General features: G+C 36.0%; 2 protein-coding genes across 3 annotated transcripts; one reads left to right on the top strand and one right to left on the bottom strand.

Moving 5' to 3' along the window:
• Positions 1-103: 103 nt before the first annotated feature.
• dnajc22 (DnaJ (Hsp40) homolog, subfamily C, member 22) lies at positions 104-2,890 on the bottom strand. 2 transcript variants are annotated; one of them, XM_042751151.1, is made up of 5 exons: positions 2,711-2,890; positions 1,951-2,213; positions 1,644-1,794; positions 535-827; positions 104-401 (listed from the first exon to the last, which is right to left on the bottom strand). In XM_042751151.1, the coding sequence occupies exons 2-5, from the start codon at positions 2,185-2,187 to the stop codon at positions 219-221; spliced, it is 864 nt and encodes a 287-aa protein (XP_042607085.1). In that variant the 5' UTR covers positions 2,188-2,213; positions 2,711-2,890; the 3' UTR covers positions 104-218. The 2 variants fall into 2 exon arrangements, with proteins under 2 accessions (XP_042607085.1, XP_042607084.1); XM_042751150.1 differs by having other exon boundaries at positions 1,644-2,213.
• A 923-nt stretch (positions 2,891-3,813) lies between these two features.
• Positions 3,814-22,884, top strand: lmbr1l (limb development membrane protein 1-like). The gene is made up of 16 exons (XM_042750358.1): positions 3,814-4,197; positions 10,443-10,527; positions 11,926-11,959; positions 12,434-12,573; positions 13,638-13,741; positions 13,841-13,964; positions 16,543-16,611; positions 16,759-16,823; positions 17,250-17,322; positions 17,504-17,587; positions 17,673-17,749; positions 17,837-17,914; positions 18,118-18,282; positions 18,399-18,465; positions 19,470-19,631; positions 20,888-22,884. Exons 1-16 carry the CDS (start codon positions 4,135-4,137, stop codon positions 20,971-20,973), a joined length of 1,476 nt encoding a protein of 491 aa, XP_042606292.1. The 5' UTR covers positions 3,814-4,134; the 3' UTR covers positions 20,974-22,884.
• Positions 22,885-24,718: the final 1,834 nt, after the last annotated feature.

Genomic DNA, 24,718 nt, shown 5'->3' on the forward strand with positions numbered 1-24,718 from the left:
CCACTGTGTTAGCGTATAAAAACAACTCTTCTAATACTTAATGCAGAGAACCTTAAGTCGTCCTCCTCGGGGGAGAACGTCTCTGAACAAAAATGAGAAACACTTTTGTTTAAAAAGATGCACTTTATTACTTGAGATTCAATTTATCTGTTGTTCTCAAGTATGTGTAAATCAACTCTGTGTCTTTCAGAACGATATGTGACCTCTTCCTCAGAAGATCATTGCCTTCTTTTTGTCTTATGTCTGTTGAGAAGTATTTCATATGCATCCTGTATCTGAATGAACATCTTTTGTGCCTCTGCTTGCTGCTTGGGGTTGTGATCTGGATGCCACAATTTAGCCAGTTCCCTATAGCTGCGAGTGACCTCCTCCAGAGAAGCTTCTTCTGATAATGATAGTATCTGATTGTAAGAAAATAATATGATGACAAATATGTTATTTACCTTCTGATTATATGTAAACACACTGCAAAGTGAAAATAATAAATGTTATATACCCAGCTGACAACTCAAAACTATAGCCTACTGAGCTCACCTTCAGTGCATCCATTTCTTTTTTACTGTACTCATTAAGAATTATTTCTAGCACCTTCCTCCAGCTTTCTTCGTAGAAACCCCCCCCTGTCAGGACACATAGCAGACGGTATGGCAACAGCAGAAAATACTCCAAGAGTCCTTTGAGCCATGGAATAAACCAGAAGAAATCAAGCAGGGCCGCTATGCAGTCCGATATGTAGTATAATGTGGCAGTGGTGTTGTGGAAAACACAGTATCCCAGTGGAGCAGAGAAAGCCAGCACACCTAAACTCAGACGATACAAACGAGGCCCTGGGAAGATGAACACAAATTGGGTTCATTAAACAGTCTTGTACATGATGTAACCCACACATCAGACTTTACCTAGCTAACAAAAATATATTCTAAGAATTCCAAATATGTTATGAAAACATTCAAACTCTTAGCTGTGTAGATTCTTAGAAAGTCGTGTTAATGTTCACATTAGGTCCAGTTTTTTAAATGTTTTAAAAACATTTTTTTTTCTTGGTTATGTAAATGTTAAAGGAAAAGTTCACACAAAAATGAAAACTTTGTCATAATTTACTCACCGTCATGTCGTTTCAAACCTGTATAAGTTTATTTCTTATGTTGTAGTTGGTCCCCATTGACTTCCAGAAATACTGTGGAAGTCACTGGGGACCAGCATCAACTGTTTGATTACAGCATTCTTCAAAATATCTTCTTTTATGTTCAGCATAAGAAAGAAACTCATACAGGTTTAGAATGACATGAGGGTGAGTAAATAATGACAATTTTTTTAGTTTTTTTTGTTTTTTTATGTTTATTTTTATATTTGATAATTTTGCAAACATTGTGGGACTGTTACTCTTGACTATTTTCTGGACATTCTGAAACAAGTAGTACAGTTTAAAAAATGTTAGACGAACATCTAAATATGTTTCTGAAAAAAACAAACAAACATTAAATTAATGATGATTTGCAAACATTTTGAGAACATTTTTAAAAACCCAATCACTCTGAATGAACGTTCTATTAATATTACTGCAAGAACCCTTTCGAAAGATTTTGCCAGAGTGTTAGCCAGTTCTGATATGCATTAAATGTCATATGTTTAGTGCATCTCACCAAGTGGCTCTGGCCTCAGAGGTTTGAACGTGTTGTGTTGCGCAGCGGTAACACTGCCAGCAATGCTGATGGGCAGAGGAGAAAGATTGCTGCCGTAGAAGATGGATGATGTGATGATGCACGTTATGAGGGTCTTTTGAAGGTCAGAGGTCTGCTGGCCCACAGAGGACACCAGATGAATACCTGTAGCTATGCTCAGTGGCAGCACTAGGAAGTAGAAAAAGCTAAAAGAACTAAGGCTTATTAAAGCCACAGAGCCAAAGTAAATACCAACACAAATCTGACCGGTAAACCGAATCAGGCCTACTGGTGGTGGTGGTGGAGTGGCTTGTGGACGTCTAACGGGGGCTCTGTCTGCTGCATGATTGGCTTCGCTCACGTACGATGGGATACGGAAGAACTCCCTTGCCCAACCAATGCCAAAACCGCCGAAGGTTAGTATCCAAAGAAGAGCATGGCTGTCTCTGCCCAGGTAAATGTGATGAAGGCCAAGTGGGCCACCCATTGCCCACAAGGCGTATGTGATCATGATCTTTTTAGCCATGAGGTCATTCTAGCTGCACACAGGAGCTTGAAAAAAAAATGTAAATAATTTTAATATTTTTCAAATTTAGTGATTATGATGATTCTTAATAATAAAATTTATGGACAAGCATGTCATGTGAATCTCATTCAGTTTTTAAAGGAATAGTTCACCCAAAAAGGACATTTCATCTGCTTCTCATGTAAAACTTGTAAAAATCATGTAAGACTTGGAATTTAGCATGTAAGTCATATTGACTACGTTTTCATCGCTTTTGTGTTTTTTTCTCTTTTGAGCTTGATAGCATTGGTCTGCATTTACTGTATGAACAAGAAAAGCACATTTTGGTAAGTATTTTCTACTTTGGTGTTCCACAGACGAAATAAAGTCATACAGGTTTGGATTTTACATGAGGGTGAGTAAATAATGACAGAATTGGCATTTTTGGGTTCTATGCTTTTGATAATCTCTCTTTTCACTCTGTCATATCACCCATATCACTGGCTTTCAAGTTATAAAATCATACAGCTCACTGTTCTCTTACCTGCGGGAACTGAGAGATCAAGCTTCATTCATATACCAAATTGTTTTAGAAGACTCCTATCACATGGTCAGCATTAAAAATATAAGACTGCATGCAACAGATCACAGCATTATCGCTTTGAGGTTAACTTTAAAATTTAAATCATTCACTTTCAGAAAGTAATAACCTATGGACTTCCGAGTTTGCATCAGTATGGACTTTGGTTGTGATGATGACACAGTTGTAAATCAGAAACTTTGATTTACAATATCTGTGAACACTTTTCAGACATGGAACATTAGACATTTACTAAAATGCACTGGATGTCTTAAAAGTGTTTTTACAGGATAAACATGCTGTATCCTCAGACAGCAACCTTAAACACATTTCTGTTAATCTACATTAAGGTTTAAAGGTTTTTTTTTTTTTTTAATCGTTGACAATAGACAATAAAGATGACAAAAAATATATCTGTTTCAAAAAAGTCTGTTATTTAGAACGTTCTATTCATCAAATAATCCTGAAAAAAAGTATCATGGTTTTCACAAAAATATTAAGCACCAAACTTGAGCTTGAGCACAAAATTTGCATTTTAGAATGATTTTTATAGATAAAGCATTTTTAAATTTGTTATATAATTATTAATTACAATATAGTTATTCCTAACACAATTTATTATTTGTTTTAAAGAAATGCACACAGTTGCTTGTGAAAAGAGCAAAGAGTATTGATAGCTCAGCTCTAACAAGAACAATATCGAAGAATAAAATTATGTTATACTCAGTTTTAGTTTGTTGGAGTCTAAAGTGCATAAATATATAAAAAAACATACAAAATTTAAAATAAAATACTAAGATACAATCAATAATAAAATACATACAATAATTTTTCTTTTTCCCCAGAAAAAACAACAACTAGATTTTGGCCTCCTCGATTTTTTTTTATTGTCAGTGTAGTGTTTTGTTTTTTAATTTAATAAAAAATATTCCATTATTATGACATGAAGTATTTAAAATACTTTGATATTATCATTTTATTTGGGTCTGCAATTTTCATTAGTCTTAAAGCCCCGCCCCTCCCCCCTCCCCCCTCCCCCCTCCCACAGTCCAGCCCCTCCAGTAGATGGAGTTTGAGAGCGTCTGAACGATTCATTTGAAGAGCATCTGTGAGCACGCTGGCTCGAAGATTTTCATAGTGTTTATAATTTCCTTGTTAGCACGGGAATAATCCTTTGAGAAGCAATTATTCTCCTCACTGAAGTAAAACAGGAGTAGTTCGTTGACCCAGTGACTTCGTTCAGCTAGAGCAACCGCGATGCGTTTGGAATTGAAAAAAGTTTGTACGCTTTAATTCGAGACACGTTTCCACGTAGGCTATTATTGTCTCGGAGACACAAATGTTTTACAGCTTATAACAGAGAACACGCCAAGACATGGTTTCAAAGCATGGAAACAGAAGACGTGACGGTTAGAGAGCAACTATTTCACGACCGAGTCCGAGAAACCATTGTGAGTTTTCCTCTCTTTGCTTCTCTTGTTTACACAGTATTATGAAGCACCGCTTGCGGTGTTACAATCTGAATGCGCCCTGTGTTTGTCCTGATGGAATTCAATAATTGGTAGATTAGATGATTCTGTGACTGTACACGAGGATTTTATGTTCTCATAAAATCATGATTTCACTGTGAGTGGTTGTGTTGTTCTTACTTATTATTTACAAAACATTTTGTTATAGAGTATTGTCTACACAAAAGAGACCCTGAGGCATCCACTTACTTTATATTGTACTGTAAGAACTATTACATGGTGATGCACAGCTGCTCATTGTAAAATTGAATGGCAAAGGAAGAGACTGCTCAGCTTTTTGTGATCCAGAGCTCATTTTGGAGAACAAATGAGTTTTCTGCATCCTCATGCATGAAGATGTCTTTCAACACCTAATATATTACAACTATAAATGACCTTCAGACCTCAAGAACCTTACAGCGAGACAATTGGAGTTAACCTTTACTCTGTATCTCACTCAGCATTTTAGAGCAATACATTTAATGCTTATTTTTAAACCACTAATCTGTTTTACTACACAAACAAAAACTCTATTTTCAGACATTTTAAGTGCATACTTTCTTATTTATACATTCTTCTGTTCTGTTTTCGTCTGTCTGTTGCAAAGCTGTAATCCTACTAGAAAATGAGAAATGCCTCTCTTAGTGAAATGCACAGATGGGTTACACCAGATAATGTAAATCAGACCCATTGTCCTGCCCCAGGCCGTGGGCACCACAGAGCTCATGCTGTCATGGTTATTGATCCCTGTCGCTGATGCTTATCTCATCTGGGATTTATAATTTTTATTCAGTGGTTTTCAAATGGTGGGCTGTGACCTAAAAACGTGTCTCTGGCTGGCACAGACTACATGGAAAAACAGTGTTAAAGGAAAAATTACGAATAATAAAATGCAAATAACCATGTAATTTATTTGTAGTTACTGTAACAAATTGTCAAATCACCTTTTCAAAAGGGTGGAGAAAATGCTTTACATATCTTTTGTTGTTGACGTACAGAGATGCGCACAACCATACAATGTGCGTAAAGTCAGACTGGCTCCGTCATTCAGTAATATGACTAATACTACTAACAAAATATTAGGCTTGATGATTCTTTACTACTGATTAATCACTTATGCTGTTATTTATATATTTAAATTTTTTTCTTTGTACTACTAATAAAATGCCTTTTTGAGATGATTCTTTACTACTGATTAATCACTTTGTTGGGTTGCCATTTGATGCCCAAAGTAAGACCTGGATCTTGAATTAAAACCTTTTGAGAACCACTGATTTAAATGAATTTGCGTATTTTGATTCAGACTGTAAAGTGATGTGTGTATGTGTGTGTGATATATGTATGTGTGTATGTGTATATATATATATATATATCTATATATATATATATATATATATATATATACACATAAATATACATACTACCGTACAAAAAAAATGTTTTTTGATAGTTTTCAAATGCTCACCAATTTATTTGATTGAAAATACAGCAAATTAAACAGTCACATATGATTACTATTTAAAACAACTGTTTATATTTATATTTTTAACTATAATGATTTGAAATGTAATTGATTTCTGTGATGGCAATTTTTTTTAATCTTTTCATATTTCAAGATGTTTGCACTAACATCAAACAGTTGATAAAATTGTTACCATAAGTTGTTACCACCTAAATTAAATAAATTTTGTTTTAAATAAACCGCAGAATTAAATTGAGAACGTACACGGATGTTTTAATATGTCAGATAAAACCCTTCTTTTGTAAATGGATCCTTGGGTGGAACTCAGAACTATTGAATTTCCACTTGCAAAAATGTATGACAATGTCAGTTTTGTTCTTGGTTGATCTTCAGGAGGGACAGTCTGTTAGAGGGAGTAGCAGGTTTGGCACGGTTCCCTCTCTCTAGATGTGCAAGGAATGCAGTGCATGTAATACACTTTATTAAGGTGCATATCTGAACATGTTGCTTGGCCTTCAACAATAGAGGGTTTTGTTCTCTCACCCACAGATGTTTAATAGTGTTTACTAAGAAGGGACCTTCTTTATGATTGGACACATTATTATTTGTTCCTCCTGAAAACCAACTTGATTTTTTTTTTATATTTAATATTCCCCAAAGTTCTATTCTAATCCTTTCTAGTAATGGGTTTAGTACTTCTGATCAAATCACGTTATTAGTGTTTTTGTCACACGTCTGTCCTTTTGCTAGTCTATCCCAGGACACCTCAGGTGTTGTTTTCTCATTGTGTCAATTCACGGTCACTCTATAGCTGACTGTTTTGCTAAATAGCCTGTTTCACTTGAGTAAATAACTTGGGCTTGGTTCCAAGTGTCATTGTGCAGAGAGAATTACCCAGAGCAGTTAAATAAGCCTTAAGATTCAGAATGTTTGAGCTCAGCTGTTTAACTAGTCCTTCCAAATTGGTCAGCAAATACACTATGGATGACCTGGTTTCCAGTTTCCATACTAAAACCACACTAGCGTTATATGGTCACCCACAATGACATTGACTCATATTGATGAAGAGGTTTGAAAACATGCCCACCATTGCCCAATTAGATTAGTGAAATAGAAGATTTAGTTTCTTATCTTCTGTTTATTGACCTACAGAAACTGGTAAATATTGTCTCTGTCCACTCTTTTGGTTGTTTGAAAGGATTTAAAGGGATACTGCACAAACAGTGACATTTCTGTCGTCACAGAGTGTCGTTCCACACCTGTATGACGTTTCTTTCTAATGTGGAATTTCAGTGGAACACAAAAGAAGGTACTTTCATTGAGAGTCAATTGAGTCCAGTGTTGTTTTGGACCTCATTGACTTTCATTGTATAGACAAAAAATATAAGGTATTTTTCAAAATTTCTTTAACTGGCAATACAATAAGATCGGACATGTATTCTCATGTTATATCCAACTGTTTTGTTACGCAATCTTTTGTTTCAGTTTTTACATGCTATATTTTAGCTTGGCTGTTTTAACCGGTTGGTTGAGTTTATTCTGTTTTAGTCGAATGAAAAACTATGCAAACGCTGAGCAAACAAATCTGTGTGAACACCTTTCAGCACTTGAGTGATAGTATCCCACAGATCTATTGTTTTCACTGCTGTTTGCACTTTGAAGACAAATTCCCAGTTTCCTGTCTTGTCCCCTCCCTCATCTCTCTTCCTTTTGCTGTCTTTCTTCCTCTCTTTTATTGGACATATGGTGCTTCAGAATTTAATTTTATCTTCAGTTTAGTCAATATATCTGCACACCTATAAGGTGTATTAAATACATAATAATCATGTCTTTTGTTTCCTTTCTCAGAAGTATTGTTTCCACATGCAGATCTTGTATCTGAAATTGTTAATTATGGGTTAATAAAGTTTTCTTGGGATGAGTTTGGCATTGCCCTTATTCCATGTTAAAATAGCACCAAAAGAAGAATAGCAGTCTGATCCCAGCGTGTTATAGGAAATGTTCATCTGATTTTAGAGATTGTGGCTGTGTAGGTTTATTTTAAAGTAAAATGAGACATTGGCATGAAATCAAGGTAATTGTGAAACCAAGTCTATTATATGTCTTCAGCCATTTTTCACAACTCTTTTGCACATGCTTCATTCATAAAATGTTACTTGTTTTTTTTTTTTACTCTTGCATCAACTACTGTATTTGTTCTCTTCTGGTCAAATGTTGGGATGTTGCAGCGCTACAATTCTTTATGGCTGTTATGATTTAGGAATTAAATTATTTGTAATTTAATTTAGGGCTGCAAAATTATTAATTGCTTTCAAAATAGGGCTGCACAATTCATCAAATTTCTAATCGCGATAACAATTATGGATGCCACAATTACATAATCGTTAAAAGTGGCAATTAATCATTCAAAGTCCATTTATGTTATTCTGCACACTTAAGATATGTTTTTTTTCCTACATGTTATCTTAAGGATTTTTTTCATTGTTTTAGTATAACATTATAATACCATTCATATTTTTACTTTTTTTAGAATTTAAAGAAGAAACCAATCTGATGTATATTTGACATTTGAGGCTTAAAGGGTTACTCCACCCCAAAATGAAAATTTTGTCATTGATCACTTATCGCCATGTTGTTCCAAACCTGTAAAAGCTCAGTTCGTCTTCGGCACACAATTTAAGAGATTTTGGATGAAAACCTAGAGGCTTGTGACTGTCCCATAGACTGCCAAATAAATAACAGTGTCAAGGTCCATAAAAGGTTTTGAAAGTCGTCGTCAGAATACTCCATCTGCCATCAGACGTGCAATCTGGGTTTATATGAAGGGACGGAAAACACTTTTTGTAAGCGAAGAAAAGACAAAACAAAAATAACCCCTTTATTCAACAGTTCCTTTGTCAACAGTCTCCTCTGTGTCTCTCCATATCACAGTATGCTGCGTGTGCTCTTCTGTATCATCCGCACTGTTTCTTTTTTTATTTTATTTCGATTTTAGATTTGAAAGAGAGCGTCGTGTTGTTGTGTGGTTGATGATGAAGAAGGGATTAAAAGGATTAAGGTTTTTCAGTTACAGTTTTTCTAGCTTGTTTATTTCATATAAAAATACGGCATGCAGTTGCTTCAAACAATGGTGTAAACATCATTCAATGTCAATTGTAATAATCTAATATATATTTAAAAAATAGTTGTATGTGTATTTATTTATTCTTTTATATTCTATAATTAATAAATTCTATAATTGTAAATATTTAATATATAAATCTAAAATTTTTTGCTTAATATATGCATTAATATATGTTTATTTATATATACATAATAAATATACACAGTACATACATATACTGTAGTATGAAAACAAACTTTTATTTTGAATGCGATTTATCATGAGTAATCTTTTTGCAGCCCTAATTTAATGTATTTTTTTTTTTTACATTTTAGGGTGCTTTGACAACACGCTACATTTGTGCAGTGTGTGTCAGTAACAATACTTTATAGCAGTAGTTATAAATATTATAATACATAAACTGATTTATTATTATTATAATTCAAGTTGTGCTAACAATAATGAATTCATGTTTAGTGGTATTAACATTTTAAATATGACCAACTGTTAAGTTATTGTGATAAATCTCTAAATATGCTGTAAATGTCTAATTTGCCTGTAAATCTTTACTGTGTCTAATCTATTATCCAATACCAGTTGTAACTGGTTTAACTCTTCATTTGCATTTAAGCTGTAATCTTCATCCTCCATCTGGTGCTGCTACCTTCATTCTCAAGTCTGTATTGTGGGTGTTCATTCATTTGGAATTCAGATTTCTAAGAAAAGTGACAGCTGGCATTACAAAAATGACACTGTACTTACTGATGCACACTTGCTGATTCACTTGCTATTGCCACACAAATGACTGTTTTATATTCTGGGACACTTAATGCATTTTCTTCCATTATCTTTTATAAAGAATATGAAATGTACTTCTATAATATCATTGACCGGTCCCGTCCCATCCCACCCCTTCACCAGTCTGTGTTATCAAAAACATTTCCTTGATTAGGAGCTCTTATGTCACAGAGCTGTAAAGGCAATCTGGACTGTGCACAGCAGTGTGTATCAGTGATAATGTGGCTATGTTGGAGTGTGTTTCCTGAACTCTGCTCTGTTACAGGGTCTCTAATGTGTCCTTGATAACTTAAATTGGCAACACATCTAAGCAACGCGTTAGCATAGCACATCTTGTTGCTGCCTGTTGACGGTTGTGTTGCTCATATTAACTGCGTGACTCATACTGCAGATGTCTGTGAAAATGTATGTCATCTCTGATATTCTGCAAAGTGCCATTTACACCCAATCTTCCAAGAAAGATTGAGATTATTCCTTCATGGATCATGAAATGAGAAGTTTTGAAGAATGTTCACACTGCTCTCTTACATGTAATGAAATTGGCTGGAGACTAAGTGTTAGGGATCTTAATGTTCCTAGAAGGACTTTCTAAAATAGATCCATGCACTATATTTAGTGTATTTTGAAGTCATACCAAAGCTTTATGAGAGAAGGAAATCTTACAATATATACAAATAATAAGAAAATCCAAAATTGCTATGGTTTGGCATATTAAAATCTGCTTAATCTTTTTTTTATTCTTCTTGAATGGCATGTTGTATGTAAATGTAATGTAAATGTCATTTTTCAAATTGCACTGAGGTTCTTCTCTTTTCTCTGTTTTAGATTTGCGTGCTGCTTTTCATTTGCCTGTACATCTTGTCTCACTTCATTCTCACTCACTTCAAGAAGAATGCTGAGTTTGTCACTGGTAAGTTTATCGCGACCCCCTGCTTCATGCAGTCCAGTCCTTCATAGCACACCTGTGATTTGCTACAGCTGCTCTCCATTTGTTGGTCAGCACAACCTGACATGGTCATGCTCCTGCACTTTCCATAAATGCTTTGTTTGGTACCCAGTCATGCTCAAATAGTGAAGTATTCAGTGTTATTGGCTGAATATCTGAAATCACCTCCAGAATAGAAGAGTCAAAGTGTCTGATTGCTGTCGACAGCAGTTATGTAACATCGAGGGAGGGCAGCAGTGGGGATGAGGAATGTTCCCGTGAGATAAACATAGGCCCCCTGCCCGAGCACTGCTTGAGGTTTCATAAGAGAACACTACCTCATGTTTCGCTGTACACCCCGTAATTGAACTCTCTGCTCTTTCCCAGTTCTGCTATACCTACTTTCAGTGGAAAATCTGAGGGATGTTTTTTTTTTTCTAGAGCCTGACTCGTGCAAAACACATCAGGCTTGTTTAGACTGTTGAAGGATTGTTAGGAACTGTCCACACATGATGAATTCTTGTCCATAACAAGTAAAGCAGGACAGAATGCAGGGGTCTAATCTTTTCTATTTTTTGCCTTTTATAATTATATAGGTCAGTGGAGAGCTGATAGGAAAGCTCTGGGACATTAGTTCAGACTTGAACCTCGGTCCCCATGAGCACAGCTGCTCCTGTGTCATCACAACATTCAAATACGTCCATCTAGCACATGCTTGCATTATCACAAATTAAAAAATAGTGCAGAGGGATGTAAGAACATCTTGTTAGACACACTTAAAGAACATTGTGTACTGAACTTCAAGCCAAGCCATTGCCATTAACATACATTTTCATAGTCTAAACAGTCCATTTTATAGTCTAAATGTGCCCCGATCATGGAGGGCTGAAGCGTTTTCTTCAGTTGGATATTGGTTCTTTTGAAGAATATGTGCAGAAAACCTGTTTTGCATTAGGTTTGGAGCACTCCCAGGAAATGTCACACATATCTACCCTGCAGCTGTGTCACACTGGCCATGTTTTGCTCTTCTCACTTATAAAAGTTTGAGGTCTATTTTTCATTCTCTCTTCCTTATGTTTGCAATACATCCCTGTTAATAAGTCAAATTCCTCTTGCAACGGATATTGTTTTCCTGCACAAGAAATATGTAAAATCTAACAGCAAAGACTTCCCAAGATTTCTTACAAATATATATATTTTTTTCAAATAAGGGGTTAAAAGTGTTGCGTTTACTTAATGGAATAGCTTGATGAAATATCTGGGTCACTTGTTGTTTTGTTCAATTTAGTTTCAAGGCTGAACTGTGAGTCTAGACATTAGTATGTCTGCAGTAGGATAATGTTGTGGTGACAAACTAATTTCCTTTTCCTTTTTTGCCCACAGATGACATTGAGGATGCCACTGTCAACAAAATTGCGTAAGTTCTTTTTTTTTTTTCTTCTTAATGTATGCCGCATGAATATTGGATGGTCGGTAATAGCCAAATACTGTATCTATTTATGCAAGCAAGCATAAATTCAGTCTGGCTCCATTCGAGTGTTTAACATCCCACTTTTCGCCATCCAATAAATTCCAAATGCATGAAATCAGCTCCCACCCTACTTAAGTGGTTGATTCTTGTTTCACTCAGAAATGTCACATTATGGCAGTAAAATTCTACATTACACAGCAATTCTCACAGATTTTAAGGAAACTAGGCTGATAAGGGCACCCTGCTGGTGGCTATTTTGCTTTTTATTAGTTTGCCCTGAATGGTTGTAAGGGGACAGTTTGCCCTTTGGTCTCCAGCGTGGCGTTTAACAACCACCTCCCTTCACAGCTGGCACTATGTCAAAGTAAAGGGCTGCAAAACACGTCCTCGCCTTCTTTGACTGTTTTTCTCACTCTGCAGGCTGTGGCTGTGTACATTCACACTCTCAGTGGCTGTATGTGCAGTGCTGCTCCTGCCCATCTCCATCCTGTCCAATGAAGTACTGCTCACATTCCCTCACAGCTACTACATGCAGTGGCTCAATGGATCACTCATCCGTGGTAAATACACACACGCACACACACAAGAATAACTAATTGGTTTGCTTTACACGTGGATTATATGACTATAACACTGGTTTTCAAAGAGAATCAATAATATTGCCATTCTAATTCACTTACAACTTCTTTAGTATTTCGTTGCCCAATCTGAACCAAAGTGTTATTGTTTTTATTCTCTCAAGGTCTTAGTATTATCACGTGTTGAGCGTGGTGGCAAGTCTGCCAAGAGTATAATATGTTCTGGCTGTAAATCTAAGGCTACTATTTAATTTAAAATCCAGATTTTTATTTGCACTTTGATATTATGTTGGTAGGCGTATGGTGAAATGTCTTTTCTAGTGTTTTGCAGTGCACGTGTAGCACCAGAACTCATAAGCTGCAAGGACTGATTGTACGTGATCACAATAAAATTAGCCAGGAAATCTCAAACCAACTGAGAAAAAAAACAGCTAAAAGCTTAATAGCGCTTTAGATGAAGTCAGTATGGCACATGGTTGCCCCCTAGTGGTTGGTTAGTTTGATGGGTTTTTTTTTTTTTGTATTTCACCAATTTACCTCTTTGAAAACACAATATAATCCATACTTGAATAACGTTTATGTATACTACCAGAGTTTTTTTTTTTTTGCTTGTTTTTTTTTTTTTTTTTTTAGTCTTTTATGCTGGCAAAATTTGATCAAAAATAAAACTACTTTCCTTCAGAAATCTAATATGCTGATTCAGTGCATAAGAAACATTTCTTGTGTTATTACAGATGTTGAAAACAGTTGTGCTGATTAATATTTTTGTGGAAACTGATACATTTCACAAACTTTCACGAAACAGCATTCATTTGAAATAGAAATCTTTACCTTTGAAATCTTCACTGTCCATTTTGATCAATTTAGTTGATCCTTGCAGGATAAAAGTATAAAAAAATCTTCCTGACCTCAACTTTTGAACAGTAGTGTAACCACAAATGTGCATTTGTGTATTGTGCAGATTGTGGGTTTTTGCTTTTTAATATGGTAAGAGTACAAAATAATTTTCCATTTACTTACTCATTCTCTCTCTGTCTCTGTTTCAGGCTTGTGGAATCTAGTCTTCTTATTCTCAAACCTTTCATTAGTCTTCCTCATGCCATTTGCTTATTTCTTTACTGAATCGGAAGGATTTGCTGGGTCCAAAAAGGTAAAAATGTCATTAGTGTAATAGTAAATGCAAATACAGAACATTTAAACTCGGTTCTGTGTCTGATGTCCATTTGATATGTGTTTTCTCCTCTGAAAGGGCATTATGGCGCGAGTCTATGAGACTGCTGTAATGTTGCTGCTGCTCAGTCTGCTGGTGCTGGGCATTGTTTGGGTGGCATCAGCCCTCATCCATCACAACACTGCACGTGAGAGTCTTTATGGTGAGGCTGTGAAGCATTAGAGTAGCACTTGTTCAGTCTCTTTGTGATTTGTTTGGGTGGTGTAAGTGAGAGTCTTTATGGTGAGGCTGTGAAGCATTAGAGTAGCACTTGTATTCGCTGCTCTCTAGGTACGCATTTTGTTGCTTCTCGCATTTCGCCGATTTCAGTTTCTATGCAATCTATGACGCTGATTCTGCCGCTGAGCCACAGCGTGTAAGTGGAGTGAAAAGCTTTCGGCCAATCAGAGCGCTGCATGTTAACCCGCCGCCCACCTGCCCCTCCTATCCACAAGCTTCACGCTCAATTCAATTCAGTCACAGTGCCTCTCAAGCAAGCCAGACTGGCCGGATAAGATACTAGGCTTTCATGCCATGGCTGAACCGCCACAAAAAAAGGTTCGGAAAAACACAAAGATTTTTAGACCGCTATCGTGAGAGATGGCCTTGCCTCCAGATGTCCAGGCTACCTCATCATGCGTTCTGCACCGTCTGCAAGACGGACGTCGACATCAGTCACCATGGGGCAACAGGTAACGAGCACAGTCTCTCACACAAATACTCCCCATCCCCAGAAACATAATTATATTAAAAATAAAAGGATGATGAGAAAAAAACGTTCATAGTGTCAATATGCTAGTTTATCAAACCGGCCATCCTTCCCATTAGTTGGGGATATTAGTTGGCAGTTAGAAAAGTGGTGGAATGGTTAGAAATCTAGAAGGTTTTTAGACAGGCCAGGTGCTGATTAACGTAAGATAAAGGTAACAGTTAGGCTATTTTTTAGCCTAATTGAATTTATGAACATTAAAAATGACCTTGACATCATAACAGGCAGTCCAGCTGTGACGAGCTCAGTTCAGTTCACGCGTTCATGTAGGCTAACATGTAAGGGTGGCGCTGCCAATAACGCACCTAAAAGCTGTCACAAAGAACCGGCAAAAGTAATGATTATGAATAATGTCAAATATAGAAAGTAGAGTTTTAATTGTTTATTAATAAACAAGTGTTTTCTGTATCAATGTCGTGTCGACTGCAAAGATAAAGTTGACGATGCTGTCTCGCGATCTTCGCAGTAGTGAACGCGCCAGAGAAATGCACATTTCATACGGATTAACGTTACATAAGCAGAGAGCAGTCTGTTTTCTTTCGTTTTGTGTTGTTTTGTTTGAAAATATAAAGGTAAAAGATAAAAGTAGGCGCTGAGTTTTCGGTTAATTTATGAGGCGAGCTCCAGTTCAGGCGCTGGCGCCTCCGTGTCGTGATTATCTCTTGTCGTCTGTATTTACTTCTTATTTATTAAATCCAGGCAATTGCTTGATGAAAGATTGATTTAAGTTGAGTTTCAATTTTTATTATACGAAATTCATTTTATAGAAAGGCTTTGTGCTTTCTTTTTGAAGTCTCTGTGAAAGTTGTAAAGCAACTTTTAGTGCCGCTTTCAGAGCGCTCACGTCAGTAACTGAGAACTGTCACGTCCATCACATTGTTTTTTTTTTCCTCATAAATGCGAAACACGAAAAATAAAATAAAATGAATATTTTATGTTCTGTGGAGAACCAGCCCCTTCTTCCTCCAGTGGGTAGTATTACTTCTGGTTTGCGCAGTGTAATTCAGAAGGCTAAGTGTAACCTGGTCTTACTCTCATCTTTAACACATTACTACTTAGGCCTATTTATTAGCTCACTCCGCCTCCTATTGGTTAGACTAACAAAAATATTGCAAACCTCTCCACAGTTATGCTTGGGGTGTGTGTGATTTTTCACAGCAATGCAGACTGTGAAAGGATTTTCAGCTTGGTCACTAAAAACAAAACACAATGTCGTGCTAGCCTGAGCACAGAGATGCTTAGTTCTCTGGTGACAAGAAAAGTCATGATTGCCTCCAAAGGCAGCATTTGTTACAAAGAGACTTTCACTGACGCACTACTTAAAAAAGCCAAATCTGCAACCTTTAACAAGTTAAACAATGCAAAAGTTTAAACACTATGCATGGAAAATTATAAAAAAAATTGTTGTTTGTTTTTAGCAAACTGATTTTGATATTGATAACTGCTGGTTTTGCACATTTATTTAATGTTTTGATTTATTTATTTACAAAGAATGTCCTCAGTTTACTTTTATTTCTGACAAGATTTTCAGGTGGAAGAAGTTTCCATGGGCTATGCCTCCTGTACAAAATGTTCGGAGTGATTGCAGTAATTGTATAACATTTATGGTCTACTTGTATATATGTTATGGAGTAACTAATAAATCTTAATTGGTGAAAGGATATTATGTGTATAATATGTATTATAGTGTTAGGTATCTCATAGGTTTCTCACAGGTGTGTGTGAAACGGTGGAGCATACATTGGCGGTGGGCTGTCAGGTTCTCGCGCGTGCGCGCGGGGGTGGGGGGAGGTGGGGGTTGTAGTACTCATAAAATTTATTTAAGGTTGGCAGGTATGAGAGTCTTTATGGTGAGGCTGTGAAGCATTAGAGTAGCACTTGTTCAGTACTCCCAAATTTCCTCTTAATTGAATAAGAGCAAGATACACAAATGGTTTTAGTAACAGTCTGCTTTTTCTCTTGTGCTTTCCAGACCTGTGGGAATATTACCTGCCCCATCTTTATTCTGGAATCTCACTCTTTGGAGTTCTGCTGCTTTTGTGTAAGTGTTTGAGTGTGTATATATTTATAATCTGTTGGTGGGTTTGTTTTAAGTCATTTACTGTTGATGTTTAGTTTGATATTTTACTGCGTTTGACTTTCTGTAAATATAGATTTGTTGTATCTTTTTTTTTTTATCTTGTAACAGTGTGCACACCCTTTGGGCTTTCACGTATGTTTAGCGTCACTGGGAGCTTATTGGTCAAACCTCGGGTAGGTGGACAAGATATCTCTTAAAATTTCTTTTGGTTGTGATGTATTTCCACGGGGTCAGTATGTAAACAAAATGAATGAAAGAAGTCACTTATGCTAACAAAAGGCTGCATTTATTTGGTCAGTACAGTAAAATGTATTGGTCAGTGTTTTAAAATGTAGTTTATTCCTGTGACAGTGACCGTAATATATCTTTTTTTCAGGATTCTTTGATGAATAGAAAGTTTTAAAGAACGGATTCTATTGAAATGATTATATATGTCTTTACTCGCTTTACTGTCACTTTTAATGTATCCTTGCTGAAGTATTAATATTAAAGTATTAATATTTAAAACATCTTACTGACGCCGAATGTTTTGAAGGATATTGTAAATATTTAAGGAGGAATTAGAAGTATGATGTTTGGTCTTTTATGTTTTTTTTTAGTTGTTGGAGAACCTAGAAGAGACAATGAACTGCACAGCGTTTGAAGAGGCCTCTCTGTCCAGGAAGTTGAAAAGTGAGTATCAGGATGTGAGCAAGACACATTTGCTGCTAAGGAAGTGACCCCACCTTCTAAAGATTTATTTCTCTTTCTCTCATTTTCGTTTTCATTTCCAAACAAGCTTTACTGGCAAGTTGAACAAGGTTTTACATTTTCGAAACATTTTCTTATACGCTCTTTCTATCAAATGTTTCAGGTAACACCTACTGCTGGATCAGTGCAAACACAGAGGCCATCAATAATGAACTTTTGAGTGTGCAGTCCAAACGCATTGCTTTAGGTACGAACATGCCTCCCAAAGTGTTGAAAACATCACTTAGCTATCAAAAATTACTCTTGCTTCATCCTTGTTTCTTCCGTTATAGAGTTGCGGAAAAGAGCATCTCCATGGCAACGAAACCTGGGATACCCAGTGGCCATGCTGCTGCTTTTAGCTTTAACTGTAAGAGTAAACCTTGTGGAATACAGAATAGTTATACTGGCTACGATTATACCCTTGTGCTAAAACCAAATTGATGGTCTTTCTCAGGCGGTGTCTGTGCTGATGGTGTGTTTCCATGTGCTTGAACTGCTCTTCGATGAGTCTGCTATGCCTAGAGGAATGGAGGTGAGATGCATGACCATAGTGCATTTCTATTTGTCATTAGATGGACCTGTAAAAGTAATTCATGGAAAAAGATTCAAAGATGTTTTTGTAATTGAATTTACCTACCCTCATGTGCTACTAAAGCCTTATAATAGTAGTCCATAGAGTATTGCAGTAATAATTTATTATCAGAATCTCACAATGGTTGGTTTTCTCTGTTGCAGGACCCTCACTTGGGCCTTGCTTCATTCTCCATGTTCGGTTCTCTGGGAGCTGCAGTGCAGGTGGTCATCATCTTGTATCTCATGGTTTCTTCTGTCGTTGGATTCTACAGCTCTCCACTTTTCACCGGTTTGCTGCCACGTGCACAGGACACCACCCTCACACAGGTACAGAGATCCCTCATAGTCATGAAACAACTGTGGGAATGGTGCTGGATGTCACACATTCAGATGCCATGGCTCTTTTATAATCAAATTAAATCTTTGTTTGGGTCTCTCCACAGATTATAGGGAACTGTGTTTCTCTTTTAATACTCAGTTCAGCCTTGCCTGTTTTCTCCCGCACATTGGGTAAGTATTTTAAAACGACTGGCCATTATTTAATAGGATTTTAATATGTAAAATGATATTTAATAGTGGCATGGTTTTAAAGTCGGTTGTAGGCCAAGATACAATTTGCAATTTTTTTTTCTTCACTGATTTCAGGGAAAACTCTACTAAATCATTTAACTGTTTTATTTAAACATTTAAAAATGAAAATTAAAAGGTACTTTAGTATGGGATCAAATTCCCACCAAAAGTATTGCAGTCATGGAGATATATATATATATATATATATATATATATATATATATATATATATATATATATATATATATATATATACGTAAAAAACGCTTGTTTTTATATATACGTATATAAAAACAAGCGTGAAAGCAAAATTTAAAAACTCAAGTATAAATGTATTGCACAAAATGTAAAAATTAAAGCAAAGTTTTCAGAATAGCAAACAATGGTCAAGGATCAAAAAAAATAAGTGTACATCAAAAATGTAATAATAACGCATTTTTTAAAAATAAGCATGAATCAAAACTTTAAACACATTTAAAATCATATTGCACAAAGCTGAAACATTCATGCTAAATTATTAGACTTGCACACAAAATCGTGTTTTTGGTTATGTTTCTCACTTTTTTGTGCTTGCAGACATTTTTTGATTTATGCATATTATCTTTCGATCCGTGACCATTGTTTGCCATTCTGCAAACTTTGCTTTCATTTTTACATTTTGTGCAATATATTTTTACTTCCTTTTTAAATTTTTGTTTCACGCTTGTTATTTTTCATCCGTGACTGCAATACATTTTGCAAACAATTTGATCCCATACCTTCAAGGCCACTTGTCAGTCTTTATTGTATCACCAGTTCAGTTTTGTAATGCTGTTTTGTCTATCCACAAGAGGGCACTAAGTAGCAATATTTCAGCAATATGTTTCCATTGTGCATTACAATTAGGAAAATATTTAACTTTATAAGCTTTTTATATTCCTCTTTTTCCATGTAATTACATGTAGGAATCACAAGGTTTGATCTGCTTGGAGACTTTGGACGGTATAACTGGCTTGGCAGTTTCCACCTTGTTTTCCTGTACAATATGCTTTTTGCTGGACTCACATCCGCCTGCCTCATCAACACAGTCACATGGGCCTTGCAAAGAGAACTCATCCGTGCCTTTGGTTAGTTGCTATTTATTTATTTATTTGAGAAGGATGATCCATGAATAGCATTTCTCATGCATTTATATATGTATACGTGTATGTGTATGTATATGTGTATTTTTATGTATATGTATACATGTGAGATTTTTTATGTATTTAAATTAGTGCTGTCAAACGATTAATCGCATCCAAAATAAACGTTTTTGTTTGCATAATGTGTGTGTTTTGTGTGTATTTATTATGTATATTTAAATACACACACATACATTATATATTTTGAAAATATTTTCATGTCTATATTTATATTCATATAATTTATTATGAATAAATATTTAATATATAAACCTAACATTTTTCTGAAATATAAACATGCGTGTGTGTATTTATATATACATAATAAATATACACAGTACACATATATTATGTAAAACAAAACTTTTATATTGGATGCGATTAATCGCGATTAATCATTTGACAGCTCTAATTTAAATGCGCATATATATATATATATATATATATATATATATATATATATATATATATATATATATATATATAATATGTATATATATATGTATGTGTGTGTGTGTGTGTATATATATATATATATATATATATATATATATATCTTTAAAAAATAACTGCATGTAATATTTACAAATCTGTTGAAATATTTTTAAAGCCCTTTAATTTTGCCATTACACCAAAATGCTGTCTATACCACTTTAACTTGTATTGAACCCAGAACATTCCTTTCGTAGTGGTTAATTCTATTGTTTATCTCACGGAAAACGTGTGAGGAGAAAGATTTGTGCATGTACGCATTGTATCTTGAAAGGACAAGGGGTGTGCTACACTGCCATTTGCCAGTGTTTGTAGTTGGTCTTTGGGTGAGGTGTTCCCCGCACAGGCCATGTTTCTCTATGGGTAGGTCTCTTTCCTCAGATAGAAAAAGCACAATTCTCTCAGGAAAGTGAGAGGGGACAGAAGGGGAGAAGGGTTCCTTGGGGACCTGAGGGCGTCAAACTCCTTCTGGAAGACACACGCCCATCACCCTCCGCCCAATATAAACAAAACTGCTGAATGTGAACACACACACACACACACACTTGCGCGCATAGACCATCTTCAGATAGCATTTCTTTTTCTTTACTCCCCCAACTGGTTTTTGTTCTTTGATCGATTGGTTTGTTTTCAACCCGAACATCGCCTGCCAAAATGACCTTTCCTGGTTGTTAGATCATGTTGTTTACTCTCCTTTTTCCTTTCTCCAGGTCTCCACAGACTGCCTCTGACTGTGTCTCGATCAACTATCCCCCTCAAACTACTCCTAGCCAATGGGCTCTCAAAGATTCATTGAGGAGCAATCAGCTTTTTGATATATCATTGGCTACTGAAGCCTTTTACCTTCTGGAGAAGGTTCTGGATCCCAGTTTATGGCTTTCTCCTATTGGACCAGAGCTATTTTGTGTCCATTTTAGGTGAACAAAAGTCACCAAAGATGTTTACAAAGGTTGCCTGAATGATATATATTGACCGATGGGACCTTCTAAGTAGGATTCTGCAACTGCAGTTTTATGCGTAGTTCACTTCAGTAATATTTACGCTTATTACTGCATTTAATAAAGGGATGTCAAATCACTGGACGCCTTGAACAAATGCCATATGAAAAATGAACAATGGCTGCAGAGGACTTTGACACGCGTCCAGACAGGAGAGCTATTTCAGAGGATGACATCACAGCCATGACCACGTTTCCTTTTCCTGGTGGTGGAATGAGAGTGTTGAGTTCTGTCCTGGTGGGCCCCCACACTTTCCCCTAGTATATCACTATTTTTAGTGTCAGCCAGTGAATTCAATTCTGTGGGTGCTTATTGCACTTGCATTGGAAGTCCAGTCTGACTGGGTTTGTCTGCTTCTGAATGAAGTGAAGATCATTGAGAAAAGGGATGAAAGGATAACAAGTGACCTTGGAGATGATCTTCATTGTGAGAAAACAAATGGGGTTCTAGTTTGTAAAATACACGTGTAGAGTTTAGGTTTTAAAATGTATGTTTAAAAAAGATGGCTGACAGTGATTTCAAGCTTTAGGCCAAGACAGCTGTGAATGTTTGGGGAGTTTGTTCCCTTTTTTGTTATTTAATATGTGAATCTTTAATGTGCAATATTGTATAATGAAACGTCGATACAATCTACCTTGACTTTCTTCCAGAAACTTGTGCTGATGACCAAAAGAAGGTGTTTGGTCCAATTAAGAACACCTAAATTGGGCAATAAGGTCAAAGTTTTGTTAGTTCTTATGTTTTGGGTTGAGCTGTGTAGAGGGACAATCAACGCACATGAACATTTTTTGTTTCACGGACACTAAATTGTTGTGACTATTGAATCGATAATCACTCGTTTTATATGGTGCAGTATTATGGTATACACATTTGTTGATCAAACTGTTGTTTATTCTTTTGTATGATTCAGTTATTTATGAATTTGCTTCTGTATCAGCATAATTTTTAAACAAATGTCCTTCAAGCAGTGGCCAGTAGAGGACAGTGTGCAACATCTCTATCCTTCAGATTCTTTCTCAACCATATTTCAATAACATGTTACTTGCATAAAACAGATTTTCTTTTTCTTTGAATATCATTTGGAGTAATGTAGCTATTTAAAGATGAATGTGAATCATTGCTTTAAGGGATAGTTCACCCAAAAAAAACAACAAAAAAAAAAACACCTTCATGTTGTTCCAAAACTGTATGACTTTGTTTCTTTTATGGAACACAAAGTAAGATATTTTGTGAACCTTTGGGAACATTTTGAAGAATGTTGAAGACCTTCTAAAATAACATTGGACCCCACTGACAACAGATATTTTCCAAAATATTATCTTTTGTGTTCGTACAGGTTTAGTGAGTATCGGTTAAATAATGACATAAGTTTCATTTTTGGATGAACTATCCCTTTAAGTGTTTTTCTAGTCTCACAAAATGCTTTTTTACAGCTCAGCTCAGAAAAACTGGATTTATGATGATAGACTGTCTGTTCTGCATTACTGGATCATATATGGAGGTCTGTTTTATTTCACTATTAGAGAATTCTTTCAGGGAACAAAGAAAATACAATGAGCATTGCTCATTTTTAAAAAGAAATTGCTGACATTTTAATTGTTTGTTTGAAAAATCCAGCAAGGTTAGCAACTGTGACAAACCATTTCTTTTCATTCCCTTCGAAATGCAGAGAAAAGAACAATAAATGTGTTTACACCAGTTTTTCCAAACAATGTGTCATTTGTGAGTCATTTTAAACCCATTTTTGGTTCTGGATCTGCTGAAGACCTTTCCGTAGAGGTCAGCATACATTTCTTGCTGTCTGAGCACCTGCCCACTGCTTTAATGGCGCCGTGGTGGTTATGTTTAGCTCTTATGTTAGTGTGCTTGTCTGTCCATACATCTTCCCCCAGCTGTCCCTCGGCCCAGCTTTAATCAGGGTCTTTATTTTGCCCTGGGTCTGTCAGCAGGCCCGTAAAGACACCGCTGCTGACCCATCCTGTGCTTTCCCCTCACGGATGCCCCTGACAGATAAAAGCTCTACATCATCAGGAGAGTGCAAACCACTCGTTTTCTCGCTTTCACCCCCCACCTCTATATCGTCCATCCGTTTAACTCGTTGAGTGTTCATTTCCTTTTCCTTTTTTCTTTTCTCTTAAAGCAAAAAAAGAAATCCCGGCCTCTGATTATGATTTGTCTGTCTCGATTTTTGTTTTCTCTCTGTTTCTTGTGCTCTTTGTTCTGATTGAGCTAAAAAATGGGATTTGTTTACTGTTGAATTTCCTCTTCTAAAACAGTTTTACCAAGAAGCTTTTACTGAAACCGCAGTGAGTTTAAGCAGACATTATGACGAGCAAAAGTTAAGATTTATGATACATTAAATATAAAATATTTAGCATTTATTAAACCAATTTTCTATAATCAAACAAATGTTAGCAATTTAGTCTTGCAAATTGTTCATTTACTTTGACCTGAATACATGGGACTCCACATGTCATTTTAAATCTGTACATTGAAGAAAATTAAATTATAAAGATGTTTTCTTAGAGACATGTAACTATGAAGGAAATGTATATGCAATGTTTAAGATACTACACTATGTCTAAGCAGCTTATCAAAATTTGTGACATTGATCATGTGAACTCAAACTAACAAACTGATGTACATATATGATGGCAATTTAGGACTTGTCCTTTCAGTTTCAGATGACCTCAGAAACGTTTAGTTGAACAGTACTGGGTTGACGCATGTCACTTGTGTTGGTCCGCAGAGGGCATTGACTGGTCCAAATCAATCATATCAGACAAGAGGAAGAAAGGCAGTCTTTCACAGGTTGCGATAGGCTATCGTTATTGTCAAAACACAAGAATGAAGAGGAAAATAGGCAGATTAGCTTTCCTGGCAGTTGTTTGAAGTGTAGCCAAAGTGCATTAGAAGATATTATTCCTTCTGGAAAATAGAAAACTCGCGGCCGGAAAAGACTTGCTAATCAACTGATAATGAGCGGCGCTGCCCACCTCCGACAGAACATCCACACCCACCTTGCACACTCATGACACACTCCCTTCACACACTCAGCCTTTCTCACACAGAGGTGTTATTGTCAGAAAAGGACCACAGTAAATGAATATATATATATAAAATATATTTTATAGAGAAATAAAAAAACTTAAAACGCTCTAATTTTATTTAGGCTATTTTTTTATTTAGGCTTAATTCATTTTAGTACACTCCAACAACTTCGACAATGACTTTTATTTCTTTAAAATGAAAATATATTAAAAATTTGGTCTATTTTTGCTTGCCACAACACATTGAAGCGCATATCCAAAAACACATAGACACTAAAGATGTTTTGTTCAGGGGTGTCACTAGTGGGGGGAAAGGGTTACAGAGTGCATAGGGCCCAGAGGATTCCCCCCCACTGAACTTGATTTTGAGGGGGCCCCATAGCAAATTCAGTGCACAGGGCCCAGGGCTCATTCCTAGCGACAGTGTATTGAATGAATCATTTGAGTGAATGATTCAATGAATCATTCAAAGACATTTACTAAATTCAGAAAT

Source organism: Cyprinus carpio, chromosome B23, assembly GCF_018340385.1.
Source record: "Cyprinus carpio isolate SPL01 chromosome B23, ASM1834038v1, whole genome shotgun sequence".
Taxonomy (NCBI): domain Eukaryota; kingdom Metazoa; phylum Chordata; class Actinopteri; order Cypriniformes; family Cyprinidae; genus Cyprinus; species Cyprinus carpio.

Coding starts and splice junctions, on each gene's coding strand:
- dnajc22 (XM_042751150.1), bottom strand. CDS start 2,187: ATGGCTAAAAAGATCATGATCACATACGCCTTGTGGGCAATGGGTGGC. Junction 828..1,643: donor TCTGAGGCCAGAGCCACTTG/GTGAGATGCACT, acceptor TCATCTTCCCAG/GGCCTCGTTTGTATCGTCTG. Junction 402..534: donor AAGAAATGGATGCACTGAAG/GTGAGCTCAGTA, acceptor TCTTACAATCAG/ATACTATCATTATCAGAAGA.
- lmbr1l (XM_042750358.1), top strand. CDS start 4,135: ATGGAAACAGAAGACGTGACGGTTAGAGAGCAACTATTTCACGACCGA. Junction 10,528..11,925: donor GAATGCTGAGTTTGTCACTG/GTAAGTTTATCG, acceptor TTTTGCCCACAG/ATGACATTGAGGATGCCACT. Junction 17,588..17,672: donor GTCCAAACGCATTGCTTTAG/GTACGAACATGC, acceptor CTTCCGTTATAG/AGTTGCGGAAAAGAGCATCT.